This window comes from Zonotrichia leucophrys, chromosome 3 (assembly GCF_028769735.1).
Source record: "Zonotrichia leucophrys gambelii isolate GWCS_2022_RI chromosome 3, RI_Zleu_2.0, whole genome shotgun sequence".
In the NCBI taxonomy this organism is placed as follows: Eukaryota; Metazoa; Chordata; class Aves; order Passeriformes; family Passerellidae; genus Zonotrichia; species Zonotrichia leucophrys.
Genome location: NC_088172.1, coordinates 44,230,210 through 44,251,600, shown reverse-complemented (window position 1 = coordinate 44,251,600; position 21,391 = coordinate 44,230,210). Strand labels below are relative to the sequence as shown.

Genomic DNA, 21,391 nt, shown 5'->3' with positions numbered 1-21,391 from the left:
ATACCACAGTAAATCTTTGCCTCCTGAATAGGTAAAGTCTCTGGGGGCTTAAAATTACAGACACCAAGCTACATTTTAATTATGGCACTGTAACAACCAAGGGAAGTCTCCCTGCAGTCATGAAAAAAGCAAACTAAAAGTTTATCTTGGACATTAAAATTGAAAAGAGTATCTTATGACTGCCGCAAAACTGGGATAACCAGGTTATTCTCACTACTCTGCTGCCCAGTGAGATCAAGACAGCAAGAAAGTCTGTCTTTAAGTTTGTCTTCTTGGAAGAATAATGTTAGCAGTAGGTAGAGCAGAGTGGAGGTGACCAGACAAGAAGCAAACATGACTGACCATGTACCAGCAAATTTTTGCATGGGTTGATCACAGATGCATTTTCTTTAAAGGATAATCCTTGTAATTTGGAAACAAACTCACAATGGTTTAGTAGGAAATGGAGGGCAAAGACAATTTTATACACCAATAGTATATTCTTTGTTATTGCCCTGTTCCGGCTGGAAGATAAATTCCTTCAATCATTTTTAAATTCCTCGTCTGAACAGCAATTTAAAAAATGCATTTAATTTTGTGACTATCTTGTCTCAGCTTCTACCTTTTCAGTCTTGATATTAAGCCTTCCATTACAATAAAAGAACTGCTACTGACACCTGGTGGCAAATAATCTTTTTAATTCAATCCATATGCCTAAGGGGTTTTTTGTTGTTTGCTTTCAAATATGGCTATTTTAAAAGAGTTTGCTGAAGTAATGATGAACCTACTACTTACCTCCCCATGCTGCTTATCCTACTGCTTTTGTGGCTAGAAAAATGTTAGAATGTCATCTAAATGTAACACTGTTCTGAGAAGAATAATTTTGGAACGTAAATACTTTCAGTACAGCCAGAGAAGTAAAAATTAATTAAAATATACCATATTATATTATATTATATACATATTGTAATAAAACAGAAGCTATAAATAGGGAAAAAAACATGCTTGGCTAACCCACTGATCTAGAGAAGTAAATGCATGCCACACATCCTGAAAAGCTTTGGACTGATCTAACTGTAATAAATTGAATGTTTTATCGGGGATACAAATGTTGATCCTAGGTTTTTCCTGATGAGCAAGTGGGCTGTGGGAAGACATTTGTAGGAAGACGTCTCTGTTGCCTCTCAAGAGCAGAGTTTGAAACTCCTCACTCTACCCTGCCCACTGCCAGGAGTGCATTAACAGCTGAGTGTCTGACAACGTTAAGCAGCCCAGCTTGGACACTGGGATGTGTCTCATGTTCCCTTGTGTGAGAGATGCCACATGACAGATGCCAGCAGATTGGGAGGATGATGTGTGTTTCAGAGGAGGCCACAATGTAAGGTCTGCAACAGCCAGTGAGATGTAGAGGCTGTCACAATTTAGGTTGCTTACAAGGAAAAAATGGAATTGTGAAATTAGAACAAGAGAACCTGAGGTATTTTGAAAGTGGTTGGTCACATAAAGAAAATGAAACATGTTTATTCACAAATTTTCTTTCTTATTAAACAAATTCTGAGGAAAAGGTAAAAACTGAGTCACCTAGGAACTGGGGTGCACATGTAAGTGCTATGATGCATTTTGGATTGATCAAATGTATTCTCAGAATGGCTGTTACAGCAAGCAGAAGGTAGGAGTTTTAAGTGGTAGAACCCTGTCTGACTCTTTTTTTACCTTTCATTTTTAATTATGAGAAGACACTGTATTGATTTGACCCTGGCCAGCTGCTAAACACTTAAACAGCTTCTCATTCACTCCCCTCTTATCAACATGAAGGGGAGGAGAACAGGAAGAGCAAAAATTAGAAAACTCATGGGTTGAGACAGATTAATAAATAAAATAAAGAGAAGAAATACAAATTCTGTAATCACTCACCACCTTGCCAAGCAGACCAATGCCCAACCAGTTGAAGCAGAGGAAACCCTTTCCCTTTTCTTCCTCTATTCTCAACTATTATTGCTGAGCATAGTATTATATGGTAGGGAGTACACCTCTCTATTTGGTGTATTCCCTACCACATATTCCCTGTAATTTGGTTCAGATGTTCCAGCTGTGTCCTCTCCCAACCTTTTCCTAGTAGTAGGCACAGACAGAGTGGGAAAAAGAAAAAGCTCTTATGCTGTTCAAGCACTGCATGACAATAGCCAAAACTCAAGTTTGCTAACAATGTCTGAGTAAAAAATCCAAACTACAGCATCATACAGGCTGCTATGAAGGAAATTACCTTCTCCCTCCTAGGTGAACCCAGAACAGGAACCTACAGTTTGCATTTATTTGCAGCTAAATTTAGAAAGATTAGGAGAAGAGACAAATGTAAAAATTAAGCAACAGAAATAATAAGCAATGAGTTGTTTTGTGATTCCTCATGCAGATCAATGTATAAGAGCATTAATTAAGGAAACACAATCTGTTATGAGCTGAGACCTGTTTTAGGAACAAACCACATTAAAGCACACACACACAAATCAAAGGAGGAACTTAATGACCTCAGAACTGTGTGATCCTTCTCTAAGTTGTTTCTTACCAATATTCTTCTAACAGTTTTCTCTCCTAGACTGCTCATCCATCTATACATTTCTGCAGAGGTTTGGCTTGTTGTGAGTCCATGCAAACTTTAGCAAAGCCCTTGGCTCTGATTTCATCTTAATTATGATTCCAATTGGTAATATCATTATGTGAATCAATGGCCATACACAAAAGCCTATAAAACCACCTCGTTTTCCCAGATCGATGACTGCAGCTTCAGGTTTCATCTCCTCTACTACAGGCCAATCCATTCCTGACTAATAACTTGCTCATGACCCTATTCTGCATGTCAGGCCCATTCTTATTTTTCCCTTCCTACTGCTCTTCTCTGGCATCCTATTCATAATTCACTTACAGTTTCCTGACATTTTTCCATTAGAAGATGCTTCTGCTTTCACAAACTATGCATGCGGCCATCAGCACTGGTAGCATTTACTGAGCCATAGAAATGCTGGATTAGGATTCCTGCACAGTTACCAGCAAGAGATGTAATTTATTCTTTTTTCTCTTACACAAACAGGGTTTAGGGGCATCTCTTAACTTTGATAACAATTTCCTGTTCATGGTGTTTTGTACAACAAAATCACAGAAAGAGGAGATGGAAATGACCTACTAGGTCATCTAATCCTTCCTTCTGGCAATGCAGGATAATTCCTTACAGAATATCTTCAAGTGCTTTAACCAGTTTAGTTCTAAATGTCTGAAGTAACTAGGTCTCCATCAATTCCCACAGAAGATTATTCTACAACCTCATAGATCTCACAGTTAAGAAGTACTTCATTCCAGTCTGCTTAAATTTTCCCTTTCTTAATTTTATCCCATTACTCAGAGTTATGTTCTCTTGTGACAGCCAAATATAGTCTTTCTAACCTCAGGGCCCAGTTCCCTACTGTCTCATGTTATATTGGCACTTACATTTACATCTGGAAGGTAGCTTTATAACTGACAAGGTGAATGGAAAATTGAGGTTGATACTTTTTCATACAGACATGAAATTATAAACCTTGTAATAGGGGACACTGACCATGGCCACACATCACCTGTCTATAAAGCACTGAAAAGACTGGAAGTTGCTTGTAAAATTGGAGGGAGAACAAAAAAAAGTCACTTGAGTTATTTACAAAGTAAGGATTTTTATTTTTTTCCACATAGAAGAATAAATTATTCAATTCATCTCTTCAGAAAGAGGTAACTTGTTTATTGTGGATACTAAGTACCTTTGCAGAAAAAAATAAGAAAAAAGAAAAAATATTCTGGCTACAACGGCTCCCTTTCACATAGTAGGGACAGTTAAACAAGAATGAATGACTGGGAGCTGAAGCTAACTGAATCTCGACTGAAAATGAGGTACAGGTTCTTAACACTAAGAGTGATAAACTACCACAGCACAAGGTGGATATTGCTTTCCCCGGTGTCTGCAGAAGATGATTGTTTACCTAATGAAAAATACACACCAGCTGAAAAGGTACCTAGCTGAAATATAGGAGTCTCTGACAACAAAATGTCAGACTAGAGAGCCTGATGGTGTGTTCTAGCCCTGAGCATTACAGGGGGAAACCCTCAGAGATATACATAACAAGCTAAAAGAGAATGTAGTGAAGAGTCAATGCAGGAATGCAGGTGGAGACAACTGCCTTGCATGTTCTTTGGAAAAACAGAAATTCCTTTCTGCATTACTTTTATAAGCCGAGAACATGACTGGTAGTCATCCTCTAAGTATTTAGTCTTCCATGGAAAATAGAAAAGCCTGCTTTTCTAATTGACATTTCCAGAAATCCTCAATACAGATATGACTATTTAGTAAAAATAAAATTGTATCTCCCCAAACAGATAAAAACATAACAATAGAAACAGTTTTACAGTGAGGGACAAGAGAAAAAAATCTAGCAGAATAGAGATGCAAACACAGCATAAAGAACAATTACTGTGGTTTTCATATGACTTGTTGTTAAGACAAAAGGCAGCTCAAACATATCCTTCAAAGCACTTGGTGGACTTTGAATTCTATGCTCCATCATCACCAATGATTGACAACATGATTTTAAGGCGTGCCTAAAGACACAACATATATATCCTGGTGGATATACAAACACGTCACAGAAGGCCAGACACATAACTCCCATTGATTTTCTGTGAGAACTGAGCTCCTAAACACCTCTTCTGCTTTTATTACAAGGACTGAGGCTGCAAAGTCACCATGGTGTTTCTGTGCCCTATTACCTATTGAAAGAGTTTTTCAGCTGGGAATGGTAGCATTAATCTATACCAGAACAAAACCAAACACTTGTGTCATTTCAGGACATGGTTAGCTTTCAGTGTTCAAAAGATAGAAATTAGATGAAAGAGAGAAAGAGCTAGGAAAAGCTACCTTCCCCTTGTTTCTCCTTCACCTCACAATGACTCTCCATTGCAATTGATGAGGTGACTCTCAGGTGGAAGATTCAACTCCAGTTTACTAGGAATCAGCTTTAGTGGAAATTGATCCTTTCCCATTCTTGCTCACTGTCATGTAAAAAAGGAAGACTTTCTTAAATCCTTAATGTTTAATTAGTGTGTCCATGTCCCAGGAAAACTGAGACCCTTGCGCCCAACCAGCCTATCAGTGCCTATGGGAGGATGAATTGTAAGAGAATAGAGATAGTGCTGAAGGCAATCTTGCCCTTGAGGAGGTGCAGCTGTACTAATTACCAAAGAATAGCAACAGCCTTGCCCTTAATAGGTCACAGCTGTGTCCAATAAAGATGAGTGTTATAAAAGAGTGGGTTAGGTGTGTGAGAGGAGGGTTAGGATCAGTTGGCCATGCTGTGAGGGGCAAGAAGGAGTCAGCTGGCCATGTAGAAGAAAGAGAAAAGGAGTCAGTGTTGTGAGGAGCTACCTATGAGACCTCACAGAGAGAAGGTATGAAAGCTTTACAGTAGGATGATAAACTGATGGTGATGGACAGTTCCCATCCACTGTCAACTGGTGCCAAGCACCAACGCTGACAAGTGTTCCATTATGGGGGCTCTTCACTGAGCATTTCCAGATCAGAGGGTGCTTGGACTGACTTGTTCAGGGTCACATGCCAAACAGAGAGACCCCCTCCTGGATGTCCACATCCTTATGTCAGCCAGTGACTGCTTGCACCCATTAAGGACTCTCATTAACAATTCACTGAATAGTACTCCATTAATAAAATTGTGACAGTTTTAGGTTGAAGGATTGCCAGTGATAGTGTCTGACTGCAAAAATGTATTCAAAGCAGCGTATGAAGGAGATGATCATTCAGCATGCATTGAATACAGCTCCTACCCAATATGTGTCCCTGTGGGGGAGAAGAAAAATTCAGGCCGTTGACTGAGCTCAGAAGTTATGATGGAGTCTTCCCTAATTTCTGGTGGTTCTTAATTAACTTTTGTATTATTTGTATACCTTCAGGCAGAGCTTGAGTGAGTTAAGTCATGCGTCTATGCCTTTACTCAGTGAGGGGTGGTGGTACCTTGGTGGTGGGTATCTCAGTAAAATATCTGATATAATCTTGGGACTGGGACATGCATCAGTCCAAGGAAAGTGATTTTACCAGAATTGCTGACTTAACAGCAGGTCTTCTTCCTTAATCTCTCTTGGTTTTCAGCTCTCATGTGGCTTATCCACTAAAAAGTACCACTGACTTCCCTCCTGTGCAAGGGTTTTGACAGAATCTGGCTGCAGTCTTCACTCCACCCTCTGTTTATTCTCCCTCAGGTTGTATTGTGTGAGAGAGGTTGGGTATGTTGACCACGTTCCATCCAGGAAGTAGCAACAGTATTTTCCCCTGTAATTTCCAGATTGGAAATATTTTTATTTACTTCCCATCCCCTCTTGCCCCCCCTCCCCCAGTATGTTGTGCAAAGAGATCTCCAGCACAGAAAGAGGTGAGTATTCACTGTCTGCTGCAGTGGTCCTGTCCATGAAATGTTAGTAGCAGGTGAATAAAGGCAGTGCACTTTTCAGTGGCTCTTTTGTAGAGTATTAGGAGCTGAATGCTTCCAAGTCAACACTGAGTATTGTTCCATCCAGATCTGACCTTTTGTGTTTGTTCTTTTCTATCTTGGAATATACAAAGTAGGGAGAGATGTGAGAGAGGCAAATGGTGAATGATGTTGGTAAGACCTGGTTGACAAAGAATTAGGAAAATCAACCCTTTAATAAATATAGATAAAAGGGAGGGGGCTTGGGTTTGCGCTATCACTCACTTTTTCATGAGTTGGCGAGAGAACTTTCCTTGAGCAGAGAAGAGTAATTTAGTGTCTGACAGGCAACCTCTTTTGACACTGTACTGTCAATCTCATAAAGAGCTTCTTGGGGAGATATGATACTAGAAATAATCAAGCATGAATGTGACAAATAATCTAAAACCCACACAGGCAACCAAATAAACAGTTTGCCTTTAGACGTTCAGGTGTGCAGAAAGATCTACCTGTGCTGTGCAAGCAGCTGGGTGGCATAGCTTTAATTAAAGAACCTAATTTTTTTCTTTAACTCTATGCTGGTCTGGGGATTAAAGTAATGTTTATTTTTCCAGTCACATCCAGAAATAATAGGATTAGAATATGCCTATGCCTCAAACTATACAAAGTTAATCTCTCTAATGAAGGAAAACTGTTTTATGCCCTCAAAATAAGATGTGTATCTGAGTAAGCAGGCCTGATATTTGGGATAATTATTCTATGTTAAATGTCCATGCACAGATACATCTACCAGGTTGAAATGACATAACTATGCAGTATTATTTTCTGCGGTTGCTAAATAGACAAGTTCATGGCTTGACTCACAGTTAGGCAGTCAGGAGGAATATTCAGAGTCTGAGATCAGGAGGATTTTTTCTTTTCTTTTGCTTTGCACTTAAAAAGAAAAAATATCTTTCCCTTGACCTTGAAATAAAGCTTTAAAAGCTTTTACTAAGTTTTGATGAGCACATATTAGATAAAGACATTCATGTCACTGAATTGAAAGTATACTTCAGTCTCTTGTGTGCCTTTCCCCTATAAAGGTTCATAGATCAGAGGTATTTTTGACTTAAAATATAAGCCTTTACCCTTCACTTTTGGTTATGATCCTTTCCGTAAATGTTCCCAATGGCCATGCTTGTTCTCCTGACCTGTTTTCCAAGAAGCAGAGCCAATTTTGTGGTTTGCTATGTTACTCTGAGAGCCTAAGTCAGATAAAGTATTATTGAATGATTAGGAAAATAGAATAGGCAAATGTTCTTTAACGGAAGAGCCATACATAACTGTGGTTAGAAAATCATTGACTTTTAGCTCGATTGCAGTATGTTCTGCATGGAGTTGTTTTCTCATAGATTCTGTCTCATTTATGAGAGTGTAATTAGATTATTGTGTCAACTATAAAGATGAATGGATGGACATTTTTTTATTTAAGATTTCCCTTCTCAAAGAGTGAGAATGTTGACAGCATCTGTGTTCAGACATAAGAAAATTTCTTCCTAGTGATAATGCCTATAGATGCAATCTGTACATCTATCTATCCAACAGACAGAAAGAAATGGACTTGTATTGAAGAGTACAGGAAAAGATATCACAAGGATGCATAGCATGCATGCACTTAACAAAGTCTATTCTAACCCAAAATTCTCTTCTGAATCACTCAAACAGTATGGGTGCTGAGCTTTATTAAAAAAAGTTTAGAGTGCATCCTCCAGCTGTTTTAAGCAACGAAAAAAAAAATGCTAAAGAAAATTCTCATCTCTTATAATATTTATGCTAATTCAAACGAAATGTTATTCCAGGAAAATATCTGATTCCTAAGTTTTAGGAAGTAATGTTATTACTCACATTTGCTACATAAAATACCGCTACCTTTTCTTGAAAGGAACACAGTTTCTGGAATTAGCTGCACTTGCAGCTTCCTGTGTGTGGACGACTGCAATCTCATATCATGCTCCTGAGTTTTGCTTTTTTAAACCATGCCTGATGAAGATCTTTTTAGGCTGTAAAAGACCTTTAACTTATTGAGTCCAACCTTGAACCCATTACTGCCAAGTCCACCACTAAACCATTTCTCCAAGTGAACACACATACACTTGAAATACCCCCAGGGATGATGACTCAACCATTTCTCTGGGCATCCTCTTTCAATGCTTGAGCATCCGTTTTGCAAAGAAATTTTCCTTAGTATCCAATCTAAACGTCCTCTGGCACAACTTGAAGTCATTTCCTCTTGTCCTGCTGCTAATTACCTGGGAGAAAAGGTCAATCCCCATCTTGCTACAATCTCCTTTCAGGTAATTGGGAGAGAGAATGATAAGGCACCCACAGAGCCTCCTTTTCTCAAGGTTAAATAAGCCCGACTCCCTCAGCTGCTCCTCACAGGGCTTGTGGTTCAGACCCTTCACCTGATGTATTGCCCATCTTTGGACTAATCCCAGTCCTCCAGTGATTTTTAAGTGAGGAGCCCAAAACTGAAGAGAGGATTTGAGGTGCAGCCTTACCTGTATTGAGTATGGGGAGATGATCCCTGCCACAGGAATTTTGATACAAACAAGGATACTGTTCATGTAAGAGAATGTATTTAACATGAACAAGTTTCTACTGTTCAGTCTCTACTGCGAGAGACTGAATTCATTCCAGGAATTACAAAATAGAAAGGAGAAATCACCAATTAGTGGAACCACGAACTACTATTATACCTGAAATTGGCCATTCCCAAAGTGCAGGCTTTTTCTTACTGTAACTGAATCACTTGTCTGCTCACATCCCTCCTCTACTTGCTTTATTTTTTGCTCTATTGAGCTAACCCTTTTAATGATCTTGGGAAATCTGTTTGAGATAACATTTAGTATTTCATCTATGTGCATTGCCAAAACACTTTCTGAAAAGCTCTGGGGCTTTAGATTACTATCTGCTTCTGATGCTCTGGTGCCCAGGGCTTGCAGGCACTCATTGGCTGCACTGACTATAGAGCTGCCTTGGAAATGGTGGTGTGAGGGGACCCTGCAGAGACAAAACAGCACCTCCGAGGGCTAGCGATCAGAAGGGGCTTGGAGACATGAAAGAAATTTAGAAACTATCAAAAAGCCTGCTATTCTGAGTGGAGAGGAAATATGGACAATGCTGAGGTGAGATGACACCCTTCTCAGAGAATGGATGGAAAGTTTTGTGTGTTTTTCCTGCTTCAGTGAAAAATGATCTGTCCACCTTTAAGAGTGCTATCACCAATTTTCCATTGTAATCAACAACAGAGGAATTTTAGTTAGCTGACTCCTTTTTCTACATTATTCAAGCACCTTTACATACCGTATCAGTTATCAGTTCATTTTTAAATTTCTATCTTATAGTCCAGTCTCATGTTGCTTGAGGAAATTTGATTTTAACACTCAGAAGCTCTGCATCTGCCCGTTTTACTCAGCTATAATAACATTATCTGCAGTTTTCCTTATTTTTTTACATGCAGAAATCTCTGCAGGCAAAAGATAGAAATGCAAAATCTGTAGTCTGGGATTCAAGGCTTACTGATCTCTGCCAATGAATTTCCTTGTTGTTCCCTTTATCTTCAAATGAGATAGTTAAACTCTGGTCAGAGTTTATTGTTGTCATGTAATGGGTCAGGAACAGCTCTGAAGCAGTGGTGGCACTGTACTTTGCTTTCCGTTGTGCACAACTTCAGCCTCACTGGTGAAATGAGGTACCTTTCTCATGCCCACCAAGAAATGTAATTTTGGAAAGGCAAGAGACTTTGCCAGAAGTTGTCACAGAGCATATGGCAATGCCATGCTCAGTGATTAAGACAGAACAAAATTAAGTGTTGGTCGAACCACAGAACTTTGCATGTGGGAGAAATGTTGATATCTCTAAATAGCTCTTTTATTCTGTCAAATTGTAGGGGTTCAGTGATACTAAGATTTTAATCCTAGATTAGCATGAGCAATTTTGATAGAGCCTTCATAGATTTTTAAGTCTAGTAAGGAAAGAAATATTATTTCTTTATTTCTATGTAGTAGGGGATTTTTAAAATCTTTATTGTAAAATGGACACATTACACCAGAAAGGTGTAATTACTCTGATATAATACCCCTACATGTGGGCATCTACAGTTTCAGAAGTGCCTGGAATCAAAATTTAAAAATACTCTAAAAAGCTTTTAGATGTGGTAAAGTAAACATTACTTCAATAATGCCATGTAATTAATGAAAAATTATGAAAAATAAGTTAAAAAGCAACTTAATAAGAAATTCTTAAAGGCATCCCAAGAATGAACACTTCCGGGAATTCTTGGAATATTAGATGAAATCAATACTATATTGTGGAAAATAGTTTTAAGAACTCCAAGTAAATGAAAAAAAAATATTAAACCACAGTATATTTTAATAGAAGGTTTGACAATTCTTGTTTAATTACTATATGCTCAACAGCAGTTCATTTTGAAAAATGCTCAGCTATCCGGTGTCTGTTCCTCTTTTACCTCTGTAAATCACATTAGATGCAAATTGTGCCACTTAATAAATTGTTTCCAAATTCTGGTACATCTGCTAGCTTGGGAGTAGAGAGCAGTAGTGAGACTGGTTTCTAGGAGACTTTAATTATGTTTTCCATTCACATGATGGAAGTTCTCAGCCATCAGATGCCACCTGCTATCATTTTTATTTCCAGTCATGTGAACCCTTGCTCAGGGCAGCAGAGGGAACCTTAGCTGTCATACTTGTGAGATGCAAAGTCATGAAAACTCTGCTCTTGCATTGTACTTGCAAAGCCAGAACCGATCTCCCAAAGCATGCACTCGATTGACTGTGCTTTGGTTGGTAATAACAGCCAGGAGTTTTTGGTTTTATTTCTGAAAAACCAACAGAGTTTTGACTTCAAAACACTGGAAAATATTATTTTTATTCTCAAAACAATTATTTCTGATTCTTGAAGTTTGTTCATTTTTCTGCCATCTTTTCTTTTTATTCTCTTTTAATCACTAGATGAATTGAATACCTGTGTCAAAATAACAATAGAACCAAGAAATGAGGCAAGATATGTGTGAGTCTCGCTAGGAACTTTCTGCTTGGAGAACTATGGTCATGTTGTGTGAGGCATTTTCATCACACAACCTATTTTCTGTGGGTATGTGCAGACCACTAGCCAGTCAGCGGGGTTTAAGTAAGTCCATTCTAGTATGAGATCATCAGGTACAAAACAGAAGTTGAAAGTGTTAGCTAAGGTTTTGGGTGAGAATTACTCCTTCAGTAACTGCTTAACATCTTAATTTTTTCTTTAGTTTTTGATTCAGTGAATCATATCTTCCAGAAGCATCTGGTAATTCCCTGGGGTCTTGGTGGTTAATCCAGATCAGCAGAGGAAGAATCTATGGGGTTACAGCACGTTTGATTAGGATATTAGCCACCGTTCAACTTGGACACTGTGGTTGCCCACTGATGTTGAAATTATTTTCTGTTTGCAAATTTGATATTACTAACATGTTCTTTTCTAAGCTTCCAAATAGAAAGGCTGTTTTAGATACAACATATACAAGAATTTTTCTAATTAGGAGGGATTTAGCTACTATTTTAGCATGGTACATCATTATCTGAGCTATCAATATACTGTCTCTGATATACTCATTTATCTGTATAATACTTTAAGGTTTTCTTAATACCCCTAGGTATGTTTGAATTAAAGATTTCTAGGAAAAAAGACACAGAGAAGTCTTTCATCAGAATACAATTTGAGACTCATTAATTTCCCAGAACTTCCTTTTAGTTATCAAAATTATAGGTTGCACGGAGGAGATCTCCTGTTCTGAAATGTACAATGTACACTATATTATAAATCCATTGTTAAAAAGTTGTAAAAGTTTTGTGAACCCCAGATCTGAAATTCACTTCATAGCGGTGTTTGAAATATTCCATTTTGGAAGTTTTTTAAACTCAAACAACCAAACTCTGTACCAGAGCACTGGGGCATCCTTGTCTAATAGCTTATTACAAACCTCCTAGGGACTCACTGCCATGAAAGGCACTGTATAAGCTTAGAGGGATTTTTTTCCTTGCCCCATGTGTAGTTTAGATGTCTTTTGCAGTTAATGTGTACTGGTAGTTTACTTCAAACGAATGCTGATCGAGGCCTGAGGAAAAAATCGAGCTATGTGCTAAAAAGAGGAAAAAAAATAAAATACAATTTTGCTGTTCTACTGAGATACATCTGTGCTGGCTGCCAAATGCTTGTTCCTAGTTTGAATTCAAAACTGATTGTTATAGCCTGTAGAGATAAGAACAAAGACCATATTTGTTTAAATATTTGGTGGTTTTTAATAAAATAATATTTTAAGCATTACTGTACTTGAGTCTTTCACAAGAGTCAATAAAAGAAAAACCTGTTCATTCACCTGAGGAGAGCTTTTACAACATGTTTACTTTTTAAGAATATAGACCAGAATACAATTGTCTTCAAATACCTCCAGAGAACAACTGTAAAAAGGGTGTTTTGCAGTGTTCCACAGATGATCAATTATTTTATCAGCTTAGCCTTTTAAAGTCTGTTGCAGGCTTTTTCAAGAAAAGGAAATTGATAGGGATGTCAGAAGTACCCAAATCTTTGAACTGCACAGAATTTGCGTGGTTTACTGGAGCCCTTTAAGAAGACCTAAATATCAAATGTGTCTTCACATGTGTCTTCAAAATTTTATGAAGAAATTGGGTTTTTTGGCCATTCCTCTTCTTGACGAACATGAAAAAAACCCTACCAAGAAGCAAGAGAATATATTGCTGCTGTTTTTAAGAAAAATACATAATGACTATTAAAACCTGGTTTTATATAAGCTATGCTCCCAACCACACTCACATAGCTTTAAAGTTAAACCCAAGACTGGTGCAAAGTAAAATGAATGAGAAAAATTTCTCACTGTTTCAAATTGCACCAGTATAACTTATTGGTCAATTCATTTTTGGTACTGTTTTCCATGGAGTTGATAAGCTATGTGTCAATTGTGCCTTATAGCAGGTAAGCATATTTAGGGACTTCAGAAGTCCTGATCAGCTGTCCTTCCTTCTGCAAGATCTACCAGTTGTTTGTTTCTTTGCAACTTGGTGATTTATTTCATTGAAGTGTGTAGATGCAATTGCTGTATACACCTTCAAAGGTACTTCCATGGTTCAAAGTCATACACAACCTCCTCTGGAAAATTTTCTGTTAACCACTACAGCCTAGCTGGATAAATACAGCTTTAGAAGTCAAAAGTGAGACCTTGGCTTGAAAAGAATATCCTAACACTATTTACATTTTGATATTAATATGTGCTGTTGGAATCAGGTATTGGTAATTTTTCTTCACTTTAAAAACAAACAAACAAAAATACACAACCCCCACAAATTATAAGATTTTCTTAAGGGAAAAATTGTCCAGCTATTTACTATATGCTATGTATTTCAGATGATGGGAAAACACATTGATTCTTTCAAAATAAATTATGGGTTTAAAATATATGAAAGTATGTTGCCCTAATAAATGGCAACTTAAATGAAAAAGGAAATAACTTGAAGGTTTTATTTAGATCCAGTCTGTTATTGTAAATGGTGCTGTCAATTTATTTATTTTTTTATAACCTCCAGCAATGGAAGATTATTGTGATAAATGATTCATATCATTGCAATATGTACCTTTTGAAATTTCCATATCTGGCAACTAATAGGCACTTCTTGAAGACTTCAATAGGCTCCTTAGCCAGATAACATGGCTGGAAGCTGCTTCATGATTAATTTCATCCAAATGTGGTAATTATCATACTTTGAAGTAATGCCTGCAGAACATGCTTTCACAGAGAGTTAGCGGAAGCAGAGGATTAACCCAGAAATATTTCAGTTCAGAGTAACATATCACCCAAGTAGAAATATATTTTCTTCCAAATTTTTCAAGATTATTAGACTACTTGGCAGTCATTTGCATTACCTTATCTTGTATCAACTTCTCCACAGCAATTTAGAAAGCAACAGAAAAAGAAACAACTTTGTATTATTAGCAGTAATGGGATAGTCTTGGATTTGCAAGCAATTTAATTTGACAGTTTCTACCCTGAAGTATTTCTCATATTAGTGTTTAAGAACACAATTCATTCATCATTCATATATGTTGTGGACAGAAGAATTATCCTGCCTATATTCCAGATACACTATAGTTAATTAGAGATGGCATTGGTTTCCTTGTAACCATCCAGAGGAGCATCTTCTACCGCTGCTCTATGCATGCCTTTGCTCCTGTCTCACAAGATCCCCATGAGCAATTTCTTGGTTGCACAGGTGAGACTAGTGAAAAAGCTATGTGAAGCACCAAGAATGTTTCTAAAAATGGGTAATTTTGTACCTAGTTAAAAGCCCTGAGGTAGAATAGCACCAAAAATTATAATGCAGAGTGAAGCTATCTCTGCATATTTCTGCATACTTATATCACCCCAGTAAAGATTCCAAATCTCTCGGCAATCAGAAAAAAAAGTCCTGAAAATGTTTACACAAAAATCCTACCTTAGGTGAGACTGAACAGCCTATTTAAGTATTTCTGGTAGATTGCTTGGCCATGCTGCATTTTGATTCAGCTAAGTAATTTCAATTTTGTTCAAGTCAACCAGGGAGGAACTTCGTCTGCTCTTACATGGACCATATTTAGGGCTGAGTTACTCTAAGTTCAAAAGGTGTTAAGTGTAAAATCTTCTAAAGTAGGCCTCAGCTGTGTGATCCACAACTGCAGGGAGAGTGCCTTTTATTACATCTCTGTTCTCAGGCTGGTAGCACATCCTCCCTTTTGTTCCTGCAGCCTGACCACATGCTCATGGTGAGCAACCATAGCTCAGACGCTGCATGTAAGCCATGGTAACTCAGCCACATGTCAAACCCCACAGATTACCATACAAAAATTAAACAAAAGTGTTTAGGGTCACACAGGCTTTCCTGTATTTACCCTTAGGGTTAAATTAGTGCCACTGTTCCATGGAACAAACAGAGGTGGAATGAATCACTGTATCATTGCAATGTATTTTATAGCAAATAAACTGTTTCACCTCTAACGCACACGCTGCAGTTTTCTGTATACCTTTATTCTTACTGTGTTTTTATGCGTATGTATTTGCATTTTTTTTCTCTTACAGATAAAAAAGAAGCTGCTGTATCCAAAGAACTCAAAAGTAAGAAACTACTATCTCTTTTATATGCCTTGCAGTTTCAAAAGTTCATTTCATTATTCCAAAAATAATATTTATTGAGTTGTTGAAAAGACAAAGAAGAAAGTAGCTACACCATTTATAATTGAAAAATGACATGTTTACACTTCAGCTGCCTCCTACTTTCTTAATCCGTTCTTATCCTGCTTCTAACTGCACACTCCTCTTTGTGACTGACAGTTTTGCCTTCCCCTCTTTCCTATCACTATCTTCAAAAACAAAGGTTTCATAGGGGAAGAAATGTCAAATTGAGGTCTCAGCTGAATGTGATCTCAGTGGCAGCAATTTTCATAAGTAGGCTGGTAAGGCTCAGAGTTGAACATGCTGAGGAAGACCAAATTTATCTTCACAAATGCAAAACAAGGGTACTGCCTGTCTAGGTAGCTCTGGTTCCAACAGAGAAACCTCTGGAGCTGAAAAGAGATGGGAATTGTGCTCTTCTGAAAAACAGCCAAAAAATGCTCTGAGAACTTTGCATCATTTAAAAGGGAAGTGCTACATCTTCCTTTTCTGCAAATTTCAAGTGCCAATGCCTCAACAGAGTAAGGACAGTAAGACAGTATCTTTGGTAAGACGTCATCTACTCAGTATTCTGTTCTGAAAGTTCAGCATATAAAAATTTAGGAAAAATATGGGGCTTCAAAATCTGATTCAAATTCACAATTAAAGAGTGCACTGACTCTCACTTCCATGTATGAACTTTCATGACTTCTGTGGCAGAACAATCTCCTGCCATCCTCAGTTTTGCAGCAATTTATTAAAAGATTTCTTTTGGAAATGAAAAAAAAAAAAAGCTTATACTTTGTGTTCTTATGCAAATTTTGCAGAAATATTTTGCAAAACATTTCATACACTTACTCTACAAGTAATGTCCTGTTAGAGAAATAAGAACCTGTTTTCAAGCAGTCCTAAATTACCTATTAATTTGGAGACATAATTCCTCAGAGCAGCCTCAGTGGAACCTGCAGGAGAGCTGGAGAGGGACTTCTCACAAGGGTATGCAATGACAGGACAAGAGGTAATGGCTTTAAACTGAGAGTAGGTTTAAATTGGATATTAGGGAGAAATTCTTCACTGTGACGGTGGTGAGGTTCCACAGAGATGGATGGATGTCCCTTCCCTGGAAGTGCTCAAGGCCAGGCTGGGTGGAGTTTAAGCAACCTGGTCTCATGGGAGGTGTCCCTGCCTGGCAGGGGGTTTGAAATGAGATAATATTTAAGGTCCATTTCAACCCAAACCATTCTGTGATTCCTTTCATGTGGGAGAATTCCACAGCCGCTCTCATAGCAAAATTTCCTATCTCTGCCACATTAGTGAAATTTCCATCTGAAAGTAACTCATATAAAGATGCAGAATCATTAGCACTTAAATAATTTGTGAACAGCAAACTGGAAATAGTATGCTTGCAAAAGCCATTTTAAACTTTTGCACTTTTGTTCCAATGCTTCTTAAAAACTATACAAAAATTAAATAAATTACAGAATTTTTTAGTCAAATATATCCTTAATTTTTTTTTCTCAAAATTATTTTAGTTTCTCAGATACTAAATATTTAAAATCAAAATCTTGGTATAACACAAAGAATTCTTAGGGGTTTTTTTCACAGATGTTTTAAAAAAAGCTTTACAAAAATTCAATGTCAAGCATATTCTAGCCAAGAACTCAGAAGAGGATAAAGGAAAGTCTTGCTATTTTGTGTTAGGTCCATTTGACACTTGTAGAACATGTGTGTTGGACCTCTTGTGCAAAAACAGGCACTCAGAAAAGGGATACCGAGTAAATTCTTCTTCAAGGTCTTCTACAAATTTGCCTGAAGGAGGGGTGAGCACCCCAAATAATTACAATGCTGTGATAATAACTAAGTTAGGATATAATTATCAGCTCTGGGCTTTTAAGTGGATGGAAATAAAGCAGTCCACATTGCACATGCAAACTATATTTTGTTTTCATTCCATTTCACAAGACAATCTGATGCATCTTTTATGAACTTCTCAAAAGACTGGAGGGGAAGGACTCAAAATTACATTCCTGATTTAGCCATGTTCTTTTTCATTGTAATAATACAGTGACAGATGTGCAGGATTAACTAACATTTTTTGGCATTCTATAATTCAGCCTGTGATTAACATTATTAGTTATTTCCTCTCGAGATATGAAAATGTGAATTTTAATTTAAAGAACCTTCTAGTTGATACAAAAACATCTTTTATGTCCATTGGTAAAGTTTAGCTTATGGATATTTGTTGAACTATTGTGGTTTAAGTACAGTTTGTTTTGGTAGTTCCTGAGGATAAAAGCAATTAACAGAATACTAATAAAGAGTGAATAAATCTAGTAGGTTACTTAGGTAGTAGGTTACTTATGTTCTTCTGTATGGGGTGAAGATTCCCCAAATCCACATGGGGATGGACACACCATTCATCATCAGGACCTTCATTCTGCAAGGACACACTCTACAAACAAAGACAGTATAATGCAAATGCTTCATGAAAAGATCAAGAGCAGTTAAATGGCCAGACAGGGCACATTTCTCTGCTAGGAGAATACAGCAATTGCTCTTTCAATTGCAGGATCAAACATGAAGGCATTCTCCTAATGCTTCTCCATTTTTCAGAATGGAGGGATATTCCAGGTATAGCCAACTCAGCGGATGTGCTTTGCTGAAGCAGCCCAATTTCATCTCTTCTAAGCAGGGCCAGTTTCAGACTAGGGGAAAGGATGCCACTGTGAATAGCTGTGGGATCCCCTGAGCTACCACTACTGGATGCACAAGGGTGAATCCTCAGCAGCTGCCAGAGGCTGGCTCAGGACCTTCTGCTCTCCTCGCTGCAAGAGGCTCTCAGCACACAGCTGCTGCCTGAGGGGCAAGGCCGTGCTGGAACCCCTGCATGCCTTCTTTCCTCTGCTTGGCCAACTAGAGAGCAGAAAAGCTGAAAGAAGGGATTCAATGCCTAACAACCAGAGTTTGCTAGCCCTTCAGCTGGTTATTCTGTTGCTGCCTTTGAGTTTATTGAAGACAACTCGGCCTTTCTCCCTTTGGTAATTTCTTTGTTTAACTCTTCAGTTAAAAAATTTGTTCCTGGAAGCCTTTCCTCGGATTTCTGTGGGGTTTTTAAAATACTATGCTTTGTAATAAATGGTTAATTTAATTTTTTTTTATTTTTTAAGAGCCAGCAAAAGCTCCTGCAGCCAACCCAGCCATCAAAAAAACAGCAGCACCAGGTAAAGAAGAAAAATGTTTGCATGCAATTTCTTGTACTTGTGAACCAGTTTATTGCATCACAGCACCATCTGCTGGATTGCACATAAACCAATGGTTCTTGTCAGTTTTTGGGATGATTTTTTTGCATGTTTTGCTCTAAATCATTGTGAAAATCATTTGCTAAGAAAAAAGCAAATATGTGTATGTGAAATATTTGCTAAGAAAAAAAGTATTTAGCACTGATTTCTAACATTATGTTTACTTCTTGTCCTCCCATGGCAGCTTTGAGGTGCTATATTGAGCCATTCTATAGGGCCTGAGATAAAAAAATTAAAAATAAAAAAAGAATGTAAAGTCTGATTTTAAAAGCAATATTTATAGAAATTATTTTCTGTGTGAAGCTGTATTCAAAGCCTTTGAGAAGGGAACCTGGTATTTAAAAGTGCTGATCTCACAGTAGGTTGACAAATGGAGCTCCTGGATAATCATAAATATGCACTGAAAAGACAAGCAAACTTTTTTAAACAAATAATGGCAGAAATTCCTATCTGAATTTAGATTGGATTGCAAAAATCTAATATTTTTTATTTATTTATTATCCCATCTGCTTCGCACTCATCTTTAAAAATGCCTTATCTCATTTCTTCTTAATTAAATAAAACCCAATATAATGAATAACAACCTGAATAGTCATTATATTTGTAGTTTGACTACATTTTATATTAACTATCAAAAAACCCCTCAGGAATTCCAATATGAAAGTGTGGAGAGTATAAAGCCATAATATTATTCTAGTCTAAAGCAGGATAGCTGGTGCTGCACCAGACTGTGCCATTGAGCTGTGCCTGGTGTTGGCATCCCAGCAGTGGCCAGCCCACACTTCCCCTGCTGCTTCTTGCCTCCAGCTGATCCCGCTGTATGGATCTGAGACAGCTGCTTTTTTTTTTTTTTCCTTTAAGATTATTTTCTGGCTTTCTCTAATTCAGGCTGTTTCAGTAGTCTATCTCAGAGCTCTCCTCCACCAAAAAAGGGAATAATGTCTTGCATCAGTAGGGGTGACTGGGAATTGGTGAAGGATCAGTGCAAGCCAGGAAGACCTGCAGTTGTCTCTACCACAGAAGGACTAATAGCCTGGAATCCCAGAGGATGTGGGCTATTGCAGCACACACTGTGTGGCTGTGCCATGCTCTGTGTGACACTGGCCTGGGAAGCACCATTTCCCCACCAGTTCTTCCCATCCCTGCCTGCTGTGTTTGACACCACATTTACCTCTGCTAACACAACAGGGGGAGCAGTGCAAACAATCATGGCTTACAGCTGAAAGCTGCGCAAGGAATGTGTGTGTGGCAGAGTGTTCAGCCTGTCAGTGAGGCTGGCTCCACAAACATTTACATTCATGTCACTGATAATTTCTTAAAGCAGCTTTGTTGCCACAGTGTGTTGTATAGCCAGACCCTTAGAAGTCTCAACAGTACTCTGTAGAAATCGTGATGTTAGAACCACATGCTTATAATTAATTCATTCCACCTGCTTGCATCCAATATTTGTGTTCATGTTTGAAAAATATTCCAATGAGTCTGCTTGTTGGCAAGAATGGTGATGACAGTAATCTGCTTAAGAAAAAGAAAAGGGGGAAACTTGGCATGGCTTCTCATGGAAAAATAAAATAAATTTGTCTGTTCTGACACATTTCTAAATATCTAGTTTGCCTTAAAAATTATAAAGGGCAGTAGGTTTTGAGGTCTGCATTTTAGCTTCCCCCTCCAGTTCTCTGAAAATTAATTTACCACCAGAATAACTCACCATGGCAAAATATGAAATATGCTTGTTTGGCAACATCATAAGTAGACTGCTTCCTATTAGCACAGTAAATTAAATACATTATCCAATTTCATATTTCATTTTCTTCCACATATCTTATTACATCACAACCTGTACTCAAGAATGCCTAAAGCTCAAGGTTTATTCCTCTTAACAGATTGAACAGACTGAGAGCACAGCTGGTCATCTCGCAGTGCATCTACATCACATATGTTCCTGATCCTAATGTCACTGGTTGAGAAATCCCTGCCTAATTCAACATACATTATTTTAATCTCCCTACATGTATACAGAGAACACAAAGAAAGGGAATATGGTGTTTGGAAGTCTATGAGAACTTCTGGATCTGTAAGATGACAGCTGCTCTAGGAATCCAGCCTCAATACATTTCCATCACTTAATTTTGAAAATGGATATTTTCAAGCATTTCCAGATTCCTCTAACTGGAAAAAAATCACCTCTCTGGTAGTCATCAGAAACTGGGCTTGAGATCCCAATATTTAGCTGTAAAGCAGGACAATTTCTTAGATATAAGCAATTGATGCTATTCTAATGGGAAAAATCAGTGTTGAAGATGTTTTGGTACACGTCTTCCTCAGTAACCCTGTTTTAAGTTGTTCCCATTCTAAATCCTGCAGTCATCCCCTCCATTTTTTCTGCA

General features: G+C 37.8%; 1 protein-coding gene across 1 annotated transcript in view; it reads left to right on the top strand.

The window, feature by feature from the left end:
- The window catches only part of TRDN (triadin), a 223,354-nt gene that overhangs the window by 119,247 nt on the left and 82,716 nt on the right, over nucleotides 1–21,391 (top strand). Inside the window, 3 exon segments of the mRNA XM_064707176.1 lie at nucleotides 12,500–12,545; nucleotides 15,629–15,672; nucleotides 18,876–18,929. Coding sequence (XP_064563246.1) covers nucleotides 12,500–12,545; nucleotides 15,629–15,672; nucleotides 18,876–18,929 — 144 coding nt within the window.